We start from the raw sequence: 16,075 nt of genomic DNA, 5'->3' as shown, positions 1-16,075 counted from the left end.
TCCCTCCGTGCGGGATGCCGCGCTAAGCAGAGCCGGCCGCCAGCAGCCCCCCTCACGGGGACCAGGCTCCGCGCGTCCCGCTCCCTCCCCGCCCCATGCGGCCGCGCCGAAGGCAGAACGCCCCGGTGCGGCGCTGAGGGAAGAACGAGGATCCCGTCCTTGCCGGCTGCTTCCCCGCCCCGCTGCGCTCCCCCGGCTCCTCGGCGGCGCGGCTGCGGCTGTAAATGTGCAGCATTTGGCGGTGGTGCGTGGCGCTGGGGGTCCTCGCGCTGGGCGCTGCCGCGGGCGCCGGGGGCCGGCTGAGCGCCGAGCGCAGCGCCGTATGGGGGCCCGGGCTGCGCGCTGAGGCCGTGCTCCCCGCGCGCTACTTCTACCTGCAGGCCGTGGACAGCGAGGGGCAGAGGTAAGCGTGGCAGACTTTGCTCTTCGCCCATGGGAGGAAAACCGAGAGATCGGTGGAAAAGTTGCTTCGTTACCTCGCAGGTGTGTGGCGGAGTGACCTTCCCCGAGCTAAGCAGCTTCTTGAGCTGTTCGCAGGCATCAGATACCAGCAATGGGATGAGATGAAAGAGCCTAAAATGTTGAACGGTGAAACGCTGGTCCAGGCAGCAGTTTATGAGTTAATCAGCTTCGTCTCATACATAACACTAACTGGGCTATTTAATCTACAGTACAGCTATGTGAGTGTCCTGCTTGTTTTCACTGTTAGAAATACGAGTGTTTAACAGGGAGGCTCCGGATCATGTAGGGTGTACGCTGTAACCCATTAGGTAACTTGATGGTGGTGGTGGATGCCCTGTCCTTGGAGACATTTCGAGGTGAGCAGGGCTGTGAGCAGCCTGATCTAGGTGTCCTTGTTCATTGCTGGCAATTCGGACTAGCTGGCCTATAAGAGTCCCTCCAACTCAAACAATTCTGTAATTCATGGCAATTAAATAGGTAAACCTAGTGTGGAACCATGTGGCTTTCCCTTTCGTCAGCATACTTTCTCATTTATTTCCTAATTAGGGCTGTGTGGCTTTATCCAGGTATCCTTGAAGGGATGGACTCCACGTTACTCTGATCCCATAGTGACTGCTCCAAGGTTAGGGAAGGCTTCTCATTTCCTAGGTCCAGAGGGATGCCTCAGCCACATTTCAGCCCAGTACTGGGACGTGACAAGGTTCTCCACACCTCTTCTGCAGCTCTCTGCAGGAAGTAAATCTTGACCTCACAAGCTGGAGAGGAGCTCAGAATGCTGCAACCAGGTTGTCCAGATTAGGTGATACATGCAAGTCTGGCAGCTGCCAATTCAACTTATCTTGGGCAGCAGATATGCTCAGTTGAACTGGCAGCTCTCTTGTAGGTCTGGAGAAGTATATAATTGAATCATTTGGTTCTTCTACAGTACTTTTTTCCCTACCAAAACACCAGCATTTGTGATATCCCTTTTTTCCATGCACAAGCTTCCATAAAGATTAAGGATTGCAAACTTCATTAAAAGTTTTAACTTCATTCTTTACTTCTCTAAGTAATATCTGGAAAAGGAAGTAAACTGGAATTATTCTGTTTCTAAGTATGTAACAAAAAACAGTACTGTTAAGCTGGTAAAATGAAGCTTGTTCTGAGATATATATGTACATTTCATATATCCACCAAAATCCATTCATTTCTGTGCCTTCTTCCTTCTCATTTTACACTTGAGCTGTTACTAACCAAAAGCTCCACTCTCCACTGGATTTTTAAAGGTACTCTTCCCAAGTAATCAAAGCAAAGACAATTTCCAGCACTGTTCAACATGTAGAACACCCAGTAATTTTCAAGATATGTTCATGAATATCTGAGTGGAAGTGTTTTGATGCCTAGTATTTCTAAGAGCGTGACTCATCTGAGGTCACCTGAGAAAGTTATCTTCTGGAAAATCGTGCCTACTTTGTGAACATTAGGATGTGTTGATAAAGATATTGTGCTATTCAATGAAGTCACTGGAAACCCAACAACTTGAGAAAAAATGGATAAAACTAAAGAGAACTGTTGTCTGTTTACAGCTTATTTAAGCTCTCACTTTTTCTCTTGGTAGGTTCACTTCATCACCAGGTGAAAATGCATTCCAGGTGAGGATCACTGCTCCTGATGAACAGTTCACTCGGGTTGGAGTGCAAGTATTGGACAGGAAAGATGGTTCCTTCATTGTGAGATATAGGATGTATGCCAGCTACAAAAGCCTGAAGATAGAAGTCAAAATCAAAGATAAACATGTTGCAAAGTCTCCATATATTTTAAGAGGTAAGAAGCAGCGCTGTGCACAGATTTCATATTGTGGCTTTGTCTCAGAAACTCTCTCCTGGGATGTTTTCAAGAATTAGTGCAGAATTCTGCATTACCTCAGCACTTCTCCAGAAATGTTGAGGACTATCAAATCCCATTGGAATTATGGACTTTGTATGTGTCCTATGTGTGCTATTCACTTTAGTAAAAAGGAATAAGTGCGGTGAATCTAATTCCAAGCAAGTATGTGTGAAGGGTTTACACAGAAGCTGGTGTAGCTAGGCATGACTCCATTGTAGTGAAAAAAAAACCCTGGCAGCCCATGTCTGTTTAGAGTTCCTGAAGGTTTGGTCCTAAAGTATTAATGCCCAGTGTCTGACTCTCTTTTCTGGTCTCTGTGGTTTTATACTGTGACTTACTGAAAAAAAAATGTTAAATGTGTTCCTAACAGGACCAGTTTACCATGAAAACTGTGACTGCCCTCAGGAGGAGAGCACTACATGGCTGGAAGACATGAACTGTCCTCAGGACTTTCCACAGATTCAGAGAGACCTAGCAAATTTTCCAGTTGTTGATCCAGATAAGATTGCAATAGAAATCCCACAGAGGTTTGGACAAAGACAGAGCTTGTGTCATTACACCATCAAAGACAATGAGGTACAGTATGGGTTGGTCTAAAGTGCGTGTGGGGATTTGGTGGCAAGACACAATTAGGCTTCTGGGATGTTTCCAGCTGAAAGGCCTCTTGTTACATGTTCTTTAAAAAACTTATTTTGCTGGCTTCTCTGTCCTTGGAACTGAATTCTTTGCAGTTTGTATATGAGCTGTGTATATCTGTTCTGCTTTGTAAAATGCTTTTTGTCCATGTTACAACTAAAGCAATTGAAGCACAGTGAAGGCACATTACTTTTTGAGCAATCACTGTGAGTATTGGAAACAGAACTAAGTCTCTTAAATAGTAGTTCAGTTTTCTGTTGTCCATAATACTGCTGTGGAGCATTGTGGTCATCCATCAGTGAGCTACATTGTGCATAACTCTGAGGTGAAGAAATACAACTTAGCGCAATTGAGATCAGAGCTACAATTCTCTGTAATAATACTGTGCTTACTTCAGTAGTTTGATATGGAAGTGAGAACAATAGAATAGAATAGAAACCAGCAACCAGTTTCTGTTTCCACAGGCAGATCTAAAATGTCTACAAAAACAAGCAAAACTTGTCTTCCGCCCCACTCCTTTCCCATCAAGAGGGAGATTTGTAAAGCGTCCCAGCTGATCAATAAATATGTAAACCATACAGTCTGACTAGTTACTAAGTTTTAATAAGAGCTGTAAATTGTGTCAGCCATTCTCTGATGTGAAGACACCACAGCAGTAAAATATTTGGGTTATTTTCAGGTTTATATAAAGACATATGGGGAACATGTTGGCTTCAGAATTTTCATGGATGCTATACTTCTTTCTCTGACAAGAAAAGTGAGTATATCGATACAATCCGTTACTCTACATGTTCTGATTTATTAGACTTTTGCTTAACAAATATACTTCAGTATAGTTTGTTGCTGCTTCTGTTAAAAAGCTCTTATTTTCTTGATAATGGAAAGATCAGATCATTTTTCCTATAAGTTGGAAAGCACCAAAAGCTCATTAGTGGCATGTGAGGAAACTCCCAAACAAAAAGCACTGCACACTTTTCTAGGAAATATCTGGAAAAAAAAAAAGGATTTGTGTACATAGTAACAGAATATAGCAGAGCTGAAGTTTCAACACACAGAAATGTGGGTAGGAACAGCAATATTAAGATGTTAGAGTTGAGCAATGTCTATTCTTTTTTACTGTAAAATGACAAAGCACTTGTCTTTAAAGAAAGAGACAGGAACTACTAAAGTATGGAGCTGTTCACCTAAAAAGAATCATTAAAAATGTGTTCAGAAGTGATAAACACAAAAAGCATCTTGAAAGATAAGGCAATTGGTGTAGAACAACTTGGGTTTATAATCCAAAAATCAAGTATATTTCTGTCAAGTTGTATGATTTTATTCTATGACAAATATACACATTAACAGACTAAATAAATGAAATAAATGTAATTTTTTCTATGTACTCAGAATTAGCCAAGCTGAGTGATGCAGCTGACACCTAGAGGGAAGGGATGCTATCCAGAGAGATGTGGACAGGCTTGAGAGGTGGGCCCATGCCAACCTCGTGACGTTCAGTGAGGCCAAGTGGAAGGTCCTGCACCTGGCTGGGGTTAATCCCAAGCACAGATACAGGTTGGGTGGAGAATGGCTTGAGGGCAGCCCTGAGGAGAAGGATTTGATAGTGTTGGTTGACTGAAGATTCAATGATTCTACGATGCAATTAAAATATAACGTATAGCCTTTCTGTGCCTGTTATAACCGTTAGATGGCACTGTACTAATGAAGTTAAGTGCTGAAGACCAGAAAGTGCAGCCAACCCCCCCTTTGAAATGAAGGTGTGCAAAACCTCTTCTGCCCGTGTGTACTGAAGACAGGAATTATTGTTTTGGGTCTTTGTCTTTAGAATTTTTGGTTGTCTTTGCTAAATCATTAGAGGAAGATATCTTCAAGGATGTTTTTTGAGAAGAAATGTTTTGAGATATTTATATGTGGTGGGGAGTCAGCAGTGGGTTTTAGTTCGATTTTTACATGTGTATGCATATTTTAATTAGAGAATTTGTACCTCCTTTACTTCTGTCAAGGTGAAAATGCCAGATGTAGAATTCTTTGTTAACTTGGGGGATTGGCCTCTGGAGAAAAAGAAACCTCCACAGAACTTGCACCCTATCTTCTCATGGTGTGGTTCTAGTGAGTCAAAGGATATTGTCATGCCAACATATGACTTAACAGATTCGGTTTTGGAGACTATGGGACGGTAAGAAATCTTTTCGGTTGTTCACAAAGTTCACAGTGCATGATCTTCCAAAAAGATATTCTCGGTAAATTAATTGTTTTATTTATTCATCGAGCTGTTGGCGCATTGCACGTAGTCAATAGCTACGTCATCAGTACCTTAGCATTAGTTATTTCAAGTAACTGCGCTTAAATAAATTAAAATCACATATAAAAACATTCAGGGGGCATCACTGTTAAATCTTTTCTTTCTCCTTCAGGGTCAGTCTGGATATGATGTCAGTTCAAGCCAACACTGGCCCTTCCTGGGAAGACAAGAACACCACAGCGTTCTGGAGAGGACGTGACAGCCGCAAAGAGAGACTTGAACTTGTAAAGCTCAGTAGAAAATATCCGGAGATTATAGATGCTGCTTTCACAAACTTCTTCTTTTTTAAACACGATGAAAGCCTTTATGGCCCCATTGTCAAGCACATTTCATTTTTTGATTTTTTTAAGGTAAGCCACTCATCATTTTCGTAGAATTAGGTTCTTAGCGTTTCCCATTGTCAGATAACTTTGTATATATTACTTACAATAAAATGATTTTAGTTTTTCATAACAACGCCATTGCCAAGTGTGAATAGGCATCCCTGCACTGGGATGAACTGCTGTGTAGCTCTTAAGATTGAGATTAATGATATTTGATTTGCATCTGAAGGTTCTTTGGAACCTTTTGTAACCTAATAACTCCAAGTTCCTTTTTATTTCTTTCTCCTGATTCAGCGATCAGGACTACTAACATAACTAACATAGTGGGAAAATCAGTGGATGAAGTGGCACCTCTACCCTCACATCCGAGGATGAGCGAATAAGAGTTCCGGAGAACTTAACTGATGAAGAGGGCATCTCTGTGTACCCTGCACTGTGATGAATTCCCAACTAAATAACAAAAGCTACTTAAAAACTGGTGCTTGCCTTGCCAATCCTACATTTCCCAGTATGGGCAAGTCAGAAATATCAGTGCCCTCGCAGTAATACATTCTAACCAAGTTACTTGCACCTTGTCTGTTAATAATCTCTGGTCATTTTTTTTTCAGTATAAATACCAAATTAATATTGATGGCACAGTGGCAGCATATAGATTGCCTTATCTACTAGCAGGAAACAGTGTAGTGCTAAAGCAGGACTCCATCTACTATGAGCATTTTTATAATGAGCTGCAGCCATGGAAACACTATATTCCATTTAAAAGTGACCTGAGTGATCTACTCGAAAAACTCCAGTGGGCGAAAGAGCATGATGACGAGGTAAAATACACATTCAGAAGTACTCAGCAATGTTTCTTGACAAAATAAAGGAAGTGCATTTCTTTTCTTTTTTTTTTTTTAACTTACTGTCTCCTTCTGAAATGACATCAGAATGAGCATCATCGACTGCACAAATAAAAGCACTTTTTAAAGATACGTAATACTGCACTTAGTTTGGAAATTACATTGAATTTTGGAGACTGCCTTACTTATAAGGAATGCACAAATTCCTGATCCTTTCCGTTTATCAGTAAGACAGTTACATTCATCATTTTGTTGACAATTCAAGCAGGGACTTTTAAACATCAGACAAATATAAACAATAAATTATCCTAAACTATTGATACTGTACATGACTCTGGAATCAATATTAGCACCCTGAAATAACAGTTTTTACATTGTTAAAAAACCTTTTATCTTTGACAGGCAAAAAAGATTGCAAAATCTGGACAAGAATTTGCAAGAAACAATCTCATGGGAGATCACATCTTTTGCTACTATTTCAAGCTTTTCCAGGTTAGTGTACTTTTCACTGCTACTACTTCAAAAATAGAAATCCCTGAAACAGAATTCACACAACACAGCTGTTTGAAGTTGGCCAATCCAGTACTTGAAGCCACGAAGCATGCAGCAACAATTCAGAATTCCAGTTGGCATGTAAACATTGTTTGCAGTTGTCTCCCGTCAAGTTCTCCAAGACTATGCTGGTGGTGTGAGAGAAGCCATCCGATCCTATAAATCTGGACTTAATCTGCAATAACACGTTGCTCACAATGATCAAAGAATTCCACATCAGACGCACACTCCGTGAACCACAGCTGAAAATATCTGTGCATTAGCACCGAGATATTGAAACTGCAGTGAGGCACCCGAAGGGGTTCCTGTCAGCAGTGAAGTATCTGCTTACTCCTTCTGTGTCACAGTGGGGTTGGAGTGACAGACTGTGTAGCTCTGGAATTTTTACAGAATTATTGAGTTGTTACGCTATTTACAACCCGGCACATAATGCAGTAAGTCTATGAATTGATGTCACCTTCCTTTCTAAATCCTAGGAGTACTCCAGTTTGCAAGTGAGTGAGCCAAAAATCAGAGATGGCATGGAGAAAGTGCAGCAGCCTGATGATGACCTTTTTCCATGTACCTGCCACAGAAAAAAGGTAACAGATGAAGCATTTTATGTACAGTGCCGAATGTATTTAGTTCAGATTCAAACAGACTGGAACTACTGTCGCTCAGTAGCATGTAGTGTCTGTCAGTTACCAGGCTATTAATGTCTTACAAACATTTCCTACTGTATTTACAGGACTAGACAGTTGAAATTTGAGCTTCCAAGTGACTGAAATATGTTTATTCTTTCTTGATTACAGACCAAAGATGAACTCTGACAGAAAGAATTTTTCTTTTTTTAATATATACCTACATTCAGAATCACTTCTTAAGGAAAGAAGGTAAAATTTAATTAAAACCTCAGTGGATATTAAGTTCTCTCTGTCACAGTCTATGTACAGAAGAAAACCAGCCACCACCTCTTTCCTTATGATGCAGTAATGATGGAGCCTTCTTCAAAAAACACTCTCTAATTTTTATTGTTTTTTTTTTTTTTTAATAAAAACCATGTTTATATCAGCCATTTCTTCCAGTTCTGAGACACTTTTCACGTAGATACTTTTTACTCAGGATGTTCAGAATACTGAGACTAGTTACAAGTGCTCCCTGCAGGAGCAGCCTTGGGCTGGAGCTGCATCCATGGAGAGGAGCCTGCAGTGGGGCAGGAGGGCAGTGGGAGCTGCTGCCTGAGGGGACTTGTGCTGAAGCAGCCCGCTCCTGAAGGAGTGGTATAGAGCCGTGTTGGAACAGTGCCTGGAGAGCTGCAGCCTGCAGGAAACCCACTCAGGACCAGTTTGGGAAGGGTGGCATCCTGTGGGAGGGTCCCTTTATGGAGTGGGGGCAGAGGGGGACCATGCGCCAAAGGCACAAAACGTTAGGGACTGATCTCAGAATCAACTGTAGGGGTTGGAAGGGACCTCCAGAGACCATGGAGTCCACCCCCCTGCCACAGCAGCTCCCTAGCCCAGGTTGCACAGGTAGGCGTCCAGGCGGGTCTGGAACGTCTCCAGAGAAGGAGACTCCACCACCTCTCTGTGCAGCTGTGCCACTGCTCCCTCACTGCACTGGGAAGAAGTTCCCATGCACATTTGTGTGGAACTTCCTATGCTTCAGTTTGTGACAACAGCCTGTTCTCCTGCATTACTCAGGAATAGGATGGAGAATGGGGAGAATGGGAGATAAGATGCTTCGCTTCAGATCTGGGGCCCTCAACATAATGACAAGGAGCTGTCTGAGCAAGTGCTGAGGAGAACCTTGAAGGTGATTAGAGGGCTGGAGCACCTATGAAGAAAGGCTGAGGGAGCTGTTTTTCCACTGGTATTAAGGAACTCAACTTTCATTTTATGAACATAGCAACATCACCTCCAAATCCCATTCTGGTGGATGTAAGGTCAACTTTAAATCCATTCAGTTCTCAAGTATGAACTTAACTCCCCTGTCAACATAACCACCTTCAAACCTGTAAGGCTGTTTTATGCTCCTTTAGAAACATGCTGTGAATGCTCAGATGTGTTCCAGGCTTATTGCACGTTACTGCTGGGAGACCAGCATTCCCAAGGCATCTTGTGATAGAGGGATATTATATCTGATTAACATGCTTAACTTTCATCTGCCTCTTATTTCCACCGTACCAAAGGCAAGCCTGAGGAGTACTTTGTTCAACCACTTGATAAGCACTATAATCTAACTACAATCATCTGGGGGCTTTTTTATTTTGGTAGCAGAGGTATTCAGCTGATCGAAGCATCACAAATCCTCAGATCTCACCATGGCTGACTCAGCACATTTTAAGCAGCTCTGCTCTGTCACACAAAAACTACTGCCAGGAACAGCCAGCTGAGAACTGCCACTTCACACAGCCCACAACCGACCACGCGCAGCAGTGAGCTGAGAGCCCTAAGAGCAGAGCAACCAGAGGAGGTTTTAGGGAACTCTTGGCAGTGGGGATGCGACCATTGTCTCACAAGACAGCATCAAGGTGTTTTTCTGAGGACCAACCAACCCGTTTCAGCCCGCAGGTATTTGTTCAGCTGATAAATGCATCCAAAGATTTGGTATCAAAATAATATTTTAATATATAAAAAACACAACAATATTTATTTGGTAATGCAGAGCACTAAATACGACACACTTTCGGAATGGAATTACGGATAACAGCACTGCCCACACTACTTGGATTCACTTTCCATCTCTCCTTTAAAATGTTCTTTATTGCTTTGTATGTTTTTTTTTACATTCATAAAAAAATCATTTACATTTTAGACCTTGGAAAGCACTTGTTTACAAAAACACATCTCCAGCTGATGTTCTGCACTTAGGAAAAGCCAGCTGAAGGTATTAACCACTGCGAGTCATTTGTGCTCCAGTTCAATATTCTCTCTAAGCCAAGAAAAAACTTGTACATTTACTTCTTCCATGACATCACCTTCTGTTCGTCCTTTAACTGCCAAGCCATGGTTTGCTTTATCAATCCAATGGATTTTTTTAGGGGCTTTCATTTTGCTTGCCACGCTTTCTAACAATTGCTACAGGGAAAATAAGAATGGGAAGTTAGAAAATCAGCTGCTATTCATTGTAGAACACACATGTCCCTCACTTTGCGTATGCAAGATGTAATCACCAGGCTAGATTTAGTTACAACTTTTCATGGAAATGTTAAGTCTACTTAGAAAATGCCCATGCGCAGAAAATAACAGCTACACATTGTCCCAAATTCAAGCTGAACTGTCCAAGAACAACAGGTATCTGTCTTGCAAGAAATCAAGACAGAAAAAAGCACTGCACTCTGATCACTGCACATCTCAAGAAAAGTAATGCTATCATAAATGGCCGACCTGCAGGTGGAACTGCTTTGCTAGTGTTTCAGCTGTGGCTACCAGCACAAACACCACTCACGCTCATTCCTGTTCCTCCACACTCCTCTGTCACAGCAAGATTTACAAGGATACTCACTTTTTCACACATCTCATCTGCTGATCCCGAGACAAACAGCACTGGGCACCTGATAAATAATAAATCTTCATCCCGGAGCTTGGACTGCAGTTTTGGTCGATGCAAAGGGTACGACAAGCACACCAGACCTTGAATGAAGTCATCATTATCATCATCGTGGCTCAGCTGGCGTATCACAGAGGCAGCAGCTCGCGAGCCCATGGAACGACCTTTCCCCCATGTTAAAATCAAGGAAAAAAGTATATGACAACTTATAAAACCAGTCGTTATGAAAGCACTTTGTACAGCCACTACGTTAAAACACAAAGGTAGACTTATCTACTCTAAATTTCTAAGTTTGATGTTTTTCAGCTAAAGACAACTGTCTGGTTGTAGTATGATTTCACACACATATTTAACAAAAAGAAGATTAACAGACATGGATCCTTTGCCATACCAGAAAAAACAACAGCCCTTCCTCTTGGTGGGGAAGAGGAAGACAGGTCCTACACTATAGACCCCTGGAATTTCAAACAACAGTGCAGTTACCTTGCAGTGATTTTTTTCATACAGCCTTAAACTTCACAGAACATGAACAAAGTTCTATGCTCCTTACTACCAAAACGAACCCAACAAGCGTTTATGCACACAACAAATTTCAACTTAAATGCAAGAAGGGTAAAAAATGAAGAATGACTTTGTAAAAATTACGCCAGCTAATAACACTGAGTGGATATCAAAGTACCTTTTGAAAGAAGCATACGAGCTGACAATGCTCTATAATTGAGTGTCAGAAGTGGTTGATTCCAGTGGGATTAACTTGCATCAGGACAGATTTGATTTCGCTTAGTCGGACAACATTCTAAGTTTCTAGTATCAAGTTATTCCCAGTTACTCCCATCTACTTCCCTTTTCACAAGCGTAGCTGATATTCTATCTGCCACTAGAATAGTACATCAAAGTCTGCTTTGGGAAAAGTTATTTACCAGTAACCAGGAATCTTGAAGAAGTTTAATTAGGAAGTCCATGGGGATTATCAGAGAACTCACGCCTTGTAACTTACAAGTGGTAAGCAAGTTTTCTCCCAAAGTATCTGCAAAACATGGTCTACTTCCTTCTAAGAGATCTACAGTATCACGAAGACAGTCAATAGACCTAGATGACCATGCTTCAGCACAATTTCTGTGAAAATGTCAGGCTAGATATTTTCACCTTTGATCCAAGAAGCAGTGCTTTCAAGCCAGCCACGAGCCAGCTAAGCTGTACACCCATCCAGCTCATCCACCAGCTACAGAGCTTGTAGGATTCAGCTCCAGGTTGTGAAACTGAAACCTCTCAGCCATGCCTATTCTTTCACTTCTTCCCAAACAGGACAGACTCACAAAAATGGAGTAACTACAGATCATTATCATTACAGTCAGCATATGATATCACGGATAACAAAAACCGTACCTGCAAGGAAGACACCTGAAAGCTTATAATCATCAGAAAGCTTCAAGTAGTCCTAAAGAAATATGACAAGAAAGAAACATTACAAATCAAAATTAAGACAGGTTGAGCTTGTTCTATTTTTTTTTTTTTTTTTTGCTCACAGACACTAACCACAGAATGGGAAGCTCTTTCAGCACTGCAGATTAAACAAAGAACAGTTACATCAATTACTTCTTGCTGTTTTTTTTTTTCCCCCATAAAAACCACCTCATTATATTTTGTAGCAAAAACATAACAAGCAATTTCACGCACCATCTCAGCGGAAGATTTCAAACAGCTCTCAGCAAAGTTTCAGACACATCATCAAGTTACCAAAACGTGATTACTGTGTATCAGCTTACCTCCCTACCTCCTCTTAATCCCTCAAAACACAAAAAGAAAAGGTAATGCAAATATCCAACTTAAAGAACGTTTTTCCAACAACAACAAATAAAGCATTTAGGAGACAGACAGAACAGATAAAATTCAGCAATGATTTTTTCAGCCTTCAAGAGATAACTAATTAGATGTTATCTTAGTAGGGAGGCCCTTATATTACCGTATTAATACAAACTCATTGACAACTCTGTGCTTCCTCAAAAAAGAATAGAAAACAAACCCACATTAAATCTAGCAAAGTCCAACTTCAAAGTAACATACAACCATGTAATAAAACTACAATGTTATCACGCAAATTTATTACTTAACTGAACTTAGTTCTACAATGAAAGCGTCTGATGCCAGATGCAAAGTGCTCAAGCTACCTTCTTATGCCCTAGTAATAGTAGCTAGGTTATCAGGGGAGCATTTCCACTCCCTCCTCCATGCTCTACAACAAGAGACTCCAGGCTGATAAGACTACAGCAAAACATTGTTCATTTTAACAAAATCTAGGTATAGAAAAACATTTTAAATTATGTAGTAGCAGCAGAAATAGATAAACGTGCATATAACAATTTGATTTTGAAATCAAAGACTACTTAGATTCTAGGGATCTCATAGTCTACACCCAACTATACCCAATCTCTTTTGCCATAAATTCTCCTGCATCTGTACCCTATGCATCTGCCCTCCTGCATCTGACTCCTTGAAGTCTTGTTCTTTCATCCCCAAACCCTCAGAGATCGAGCACAATTCCCAGCTAGACTTCCTTCCTCTGAAAAACCCCTCCCACAGTCATATATACATATCCCTTTCTCTCCCTCTCCTCAACCAGGCCTTTCTGTAACTCCTACCTCCTATTTCCACCCTGATAAAATTCTTTCATTTTTCCCACCTACAGATTTCCCCATAGAACATCCTTGCTCTCTTCAAATACTTTTCTCAAGCTTCTCTTTCTCTCCTTGAGCACAGAGCCACATATGTACTGCAGTTATTCCAGCTACTGTCCCTGTGAGAATTGTCCCTGCTCCTTTTGCACACGGGTGCTGCTCCATTAAGCTAATTGTACTGGCTCACTATCACTTCCCATCTTCCCATTGCTGCTTGGCTAATCTCTGCTGATATATCAGTAAACTCAGAATCAGAGAGAATCTAAATATATTTATATATTTAAATACATATGTAAATTCTTTACATTTGGCAGATTTTAGTCAATTCTTACCACAACTGTTCTGTAAGCTTTAGTCCTATAAGCAATATTAAGGCCTTTACAAGTAAACCGCAGGCACAGAATTCCCCGTGACGCAAGGTAGGCTGCCAAACAAACTAACTGAGGGAAATTCATATCTCCTCCAGCTCCATGGGTAAGAATCACTCCATATCTTAATTTCTTCTTTGGGACATTAAAGATAGCATCAAGTTCTTTGTTTCCAAAAGGTATTTTCACTTTAACCTACAAATGAAACAGAAAAAAATGTCATTAAGAAATTATTTTTTCCAGTCTGCACATTATGAAGAAGAATACTGGACAACAGAGGGGGAAAAAGATTACAACTTTACTCGTATTCCCTCTGTTTAAGAGCATTAGGTGAGAAAATACCTATGGATCAAAGATTTTTTATGAACCTATGAAGTGATTTTGCCACTCCACATATCTTATTTTCTCCATGAGGAAAAACAGCATCCCTAGCTTCAAATGAAGCTTCATAAACAGAAACGTTTCCTGTGTTCTCTATGTTACTGTTTGAGGGCTAATTGATTTGGATATTGTCTTCCACGTTAAAAAATGCTACTTCTTTTACAGAAACATCTAAAACTAAATAGTCACTTTTTATTTTCCTATAGAAGAAGATAGATTTTTTTCCTCTCTCTTCTCTCATAGACATTATTAAAATAAGAGAATGAAGGAAGTCCCTAAGCATTAATTGCAACCAAAGGCTTTTGAGTCTGCAGAGCCATACAGATTATACAGAACCAAGACAACTCCATCCTGGCAGAAACTGTTTAATCCCATAGCTGCAGTATCAACACGCAAGCTTGATTACAAAGGGAAAAAGAGGGGAGATTTAGACTGGAAATAAGGATGATTATTATTATTTACAATAAGGATGGTGTGACACTGGAACAGGTTGCCCAGAGAGGCACTGAAAACTCGGAGGAGGCCCGGCCGTACCTCTACGTGCCCGCTCATTTCACTCCGACGCAGGGCCAGCGACCACAGCCGCCCACCCGCAGCACAACAGCACGGCGCGGCCCGAGCATGCGCAAACCGCCTCCCGCCTGAAGCGGGAAGAGCGCATGCGGGCACCGTGCCGTTCCCCGGGTGAGGTGTTCCAGCGCCATGTTGTGTGGCAGCCCGCCTCCGCAGTCACCGTTCTGACAGGCGGTGCTATTATTAACATTAAGAGGAGGTTACCCAGAGAGGTGGTGGCGTCTCCTTCTCTGGAGACGTTCCAGACCCGCCTGGACGCCTACCTGTGCAACCTGGGCTAGGGAGCTGCTGTGGCAGGGGGTTGGACTCCATGGTCTCTAGAGGTCCCTTCAATTCTGTCATTCTGTGATCTTCCTATTTTCTCCATCGTTTTCTTAACCCCATCTTCATTACTGATTACATTCATTAAAATTCTTCTCTGCGTTTACACAAATGTTCAAGGTAGTTTGGCTAATTCCCAGTTCAGTCTTGAGCTGAGGAAGGAGCATGCTGCCATTCCATAGCCTCTGTCCATTGGGATGACAGTCAACCCGACCTGGTTTTGCTGCACTTTTTCTGTAGTTGCTTTCCATCCGGAAGATAAGGATCCTGCACTATGACACAAGGGTTGCTGATATTTCAGAGGCTAGGAACTTGAATCAGAAGTACATATATTACATTCAAACTTGGGGATATGTAATTATAAGGGATACTTCCTGTTTTAGTGAATTTCTGATTATTTAATATGTCGATTAGAATTACATTCAGATGTAAGAATTTTAAGCTTTTTATTACATTTTCTGACACAAGGCAATTCTTCATCTAGCTACTCAGTTAGGTTTCAATGGTTTTTTTTGTTTGGTTGGTTGGTTTTTTAGGGGAACATGGGAACATGCAAGCAGATCCTGATTGATATTCAAGTATGCAGAGTAACTCCTCTGAAATCTGAAAGTGTTCAGTACCAGTGGTATTTAAAATTAGTCTTTTTTTCTTTATCTGCTTAAATATGAATTAGAAGTCTAACGGTAAACTCCCAAAGATTGTTTATGAATATTTTCTTAACTTCTGAATTAATGTTTTTAATGAAACATCTAAGAAAATTTGGTTCGCATCATTTCATAGCTTTAACCTTATATCATTTCTGGAAATAGTATTTTGTTCTCAAAACAATATATGATGTGCAGTAATCTAAATTTATCACCAAATATGAAGATTATGACAGATATGTGGTGTAACATGTCACTGAGAATATATGTTGTGTGTTATAATAACATATATACACTGCTGTAGGCACCTGTGACAGATTTGATATGCCAAGGACAGTTGGCTTTGAAGAAACATTGTCTGTTTATCAGAGAATGACATTATCCAGCATCTAAACTTGGGACTCGTTAGATTTTGGGACTGCATCACACAAATGCTTACATTCTGCCATTAGTGATGTCATCTGTCAACAAAATCAGTAACCTTCTTGGACAGGGCTTCATTTGGGACTAATCAGAAGATGAATTACTCAAGCTGAACTTAAACCTTGTCTGCAAGTGGTAATTTTGTAATTTATAAATGAGCTGTTGTGTTTACTGGATGA

General features: G+C 41.0%; 2 protein-coding genes across 3 annotated transcripts in view; one reads left to right on the top strand and one right to left on the bottom strand.

Annotated features, from left to right (window-relative positions):
• Positions 1-16,075, top strand: part of POGLUT2 (protein O-glucosyltransferase 2) — a 232,493-nt gene continuing 216,418 nt past the window's right edge. Inside the window, exons 1-11 of one of the 2 annotated variants that reach the window (XM_065740952.1) lie at positions 1-403; positions 2,060-2,265; positions 2,699-2,904; positions 3,644-3,721; positions 4,968-5,140; positions 5,379-5,616; positions 6,198-6,407; positions 6,834-6,923; positions 7,460-7,564; positions 7,775-7,806; positions 9,583-9,593. In XM_065740952.1, coding sequence (XP_065597024.1) covers positions 225-403; positions 2,060-2,265; positions 2,699-2,904; positions 3,644-3,721; positions 4,968-5,140; positions 5,379-5,616; positions 6,198-6,407; positions 6,834-6,923; positions 7,460-7,564; positions 7,775-7,792 — 1,503 coding nt within the window. In that variant the 5' untranslated portion in view covers positions 1-224 and the 3' untranslated portion in view covers positions 7,793-7,806; positions 9,583-9,593. Of the gene's footprint in view, positions 404-2,059; positions 2,266-2,698; positions 2,905-3,643; positions 3,722-4,967; positions 5,141-5,378; positions 5,617-6,197; positions 6,408-6,833; positions 6,924-7,459; positions 7,565-7,774; positions 7,807-9,582; positions 9,594-16,075 lie in introns of those variants that run through there. The other variant, XM_065740951.1, reaches the window with a different exon arrangement.
• TEX30 (testis expressed 30) lies at positions 9,710-14,511 on the bottom strand. Its single transcript, XM_065740944.1, has 5 exons — positions 14,470-14,511; positions 13,519-13,749; positions 11,898-11,949; positions 10,467-10,675; positions 9,710-10,039 (listed from the first exon to the last, which is right to left on the bottom strand). The coding sequence occupies exons 1-5, from the start codon at positions 14,485-14,487 to the stop codon at positions 9,866-9,868; spliced, it is 684 nt and encodes a 227-aa protein (XP_065597016.1). The 5' UTR covers positions 14,488-14,511; the 3' UTR covers positions 9,710-9,865.

Source organism: Cyrtonyx montezumae, unplaced genomic scaffold (assembly GCF_038088225.1).
Source record: "Cyrtonyx montezumae isolate F1298 unplaced genomic scaffold, pur_monq_1.0 scaffold_3, whole genome shotgun sequence".
Lineage (NCBI taxonomy): Eukaryota > Metazoa > Chordata > Aves > Galliformes > Odontophoridae > Cyrtonyx > Cyrtonyx montezumae.
Note: the sequence above shows the minus strand (reverse complement) of the source record. Positions and strands in the feature narration are given on the sequence as shown.

What these genes read in the sequence shown, in the direction of transcription:
- TEX30 (XM_065740944.1), bottom strand. An exon ending in AAGCTTACAGAACAGTTGTG is followed by an intron (nt 11,950 to 13,518) that starts GTAAGAATTGAC and finishes ATATTTCTTTAG; the next exon opens with GACTACTTGAAGCTTTCTGA. An exon ending in TTCAGGTGTCTTCCTTGCAG is followed by an intron (nt 10,676 to 11,897) that starts GTACGGTTTTTG and finishes CATGGGGGAAAG; the next exon opens with GTCGTTCCATGGGCTCGCGA.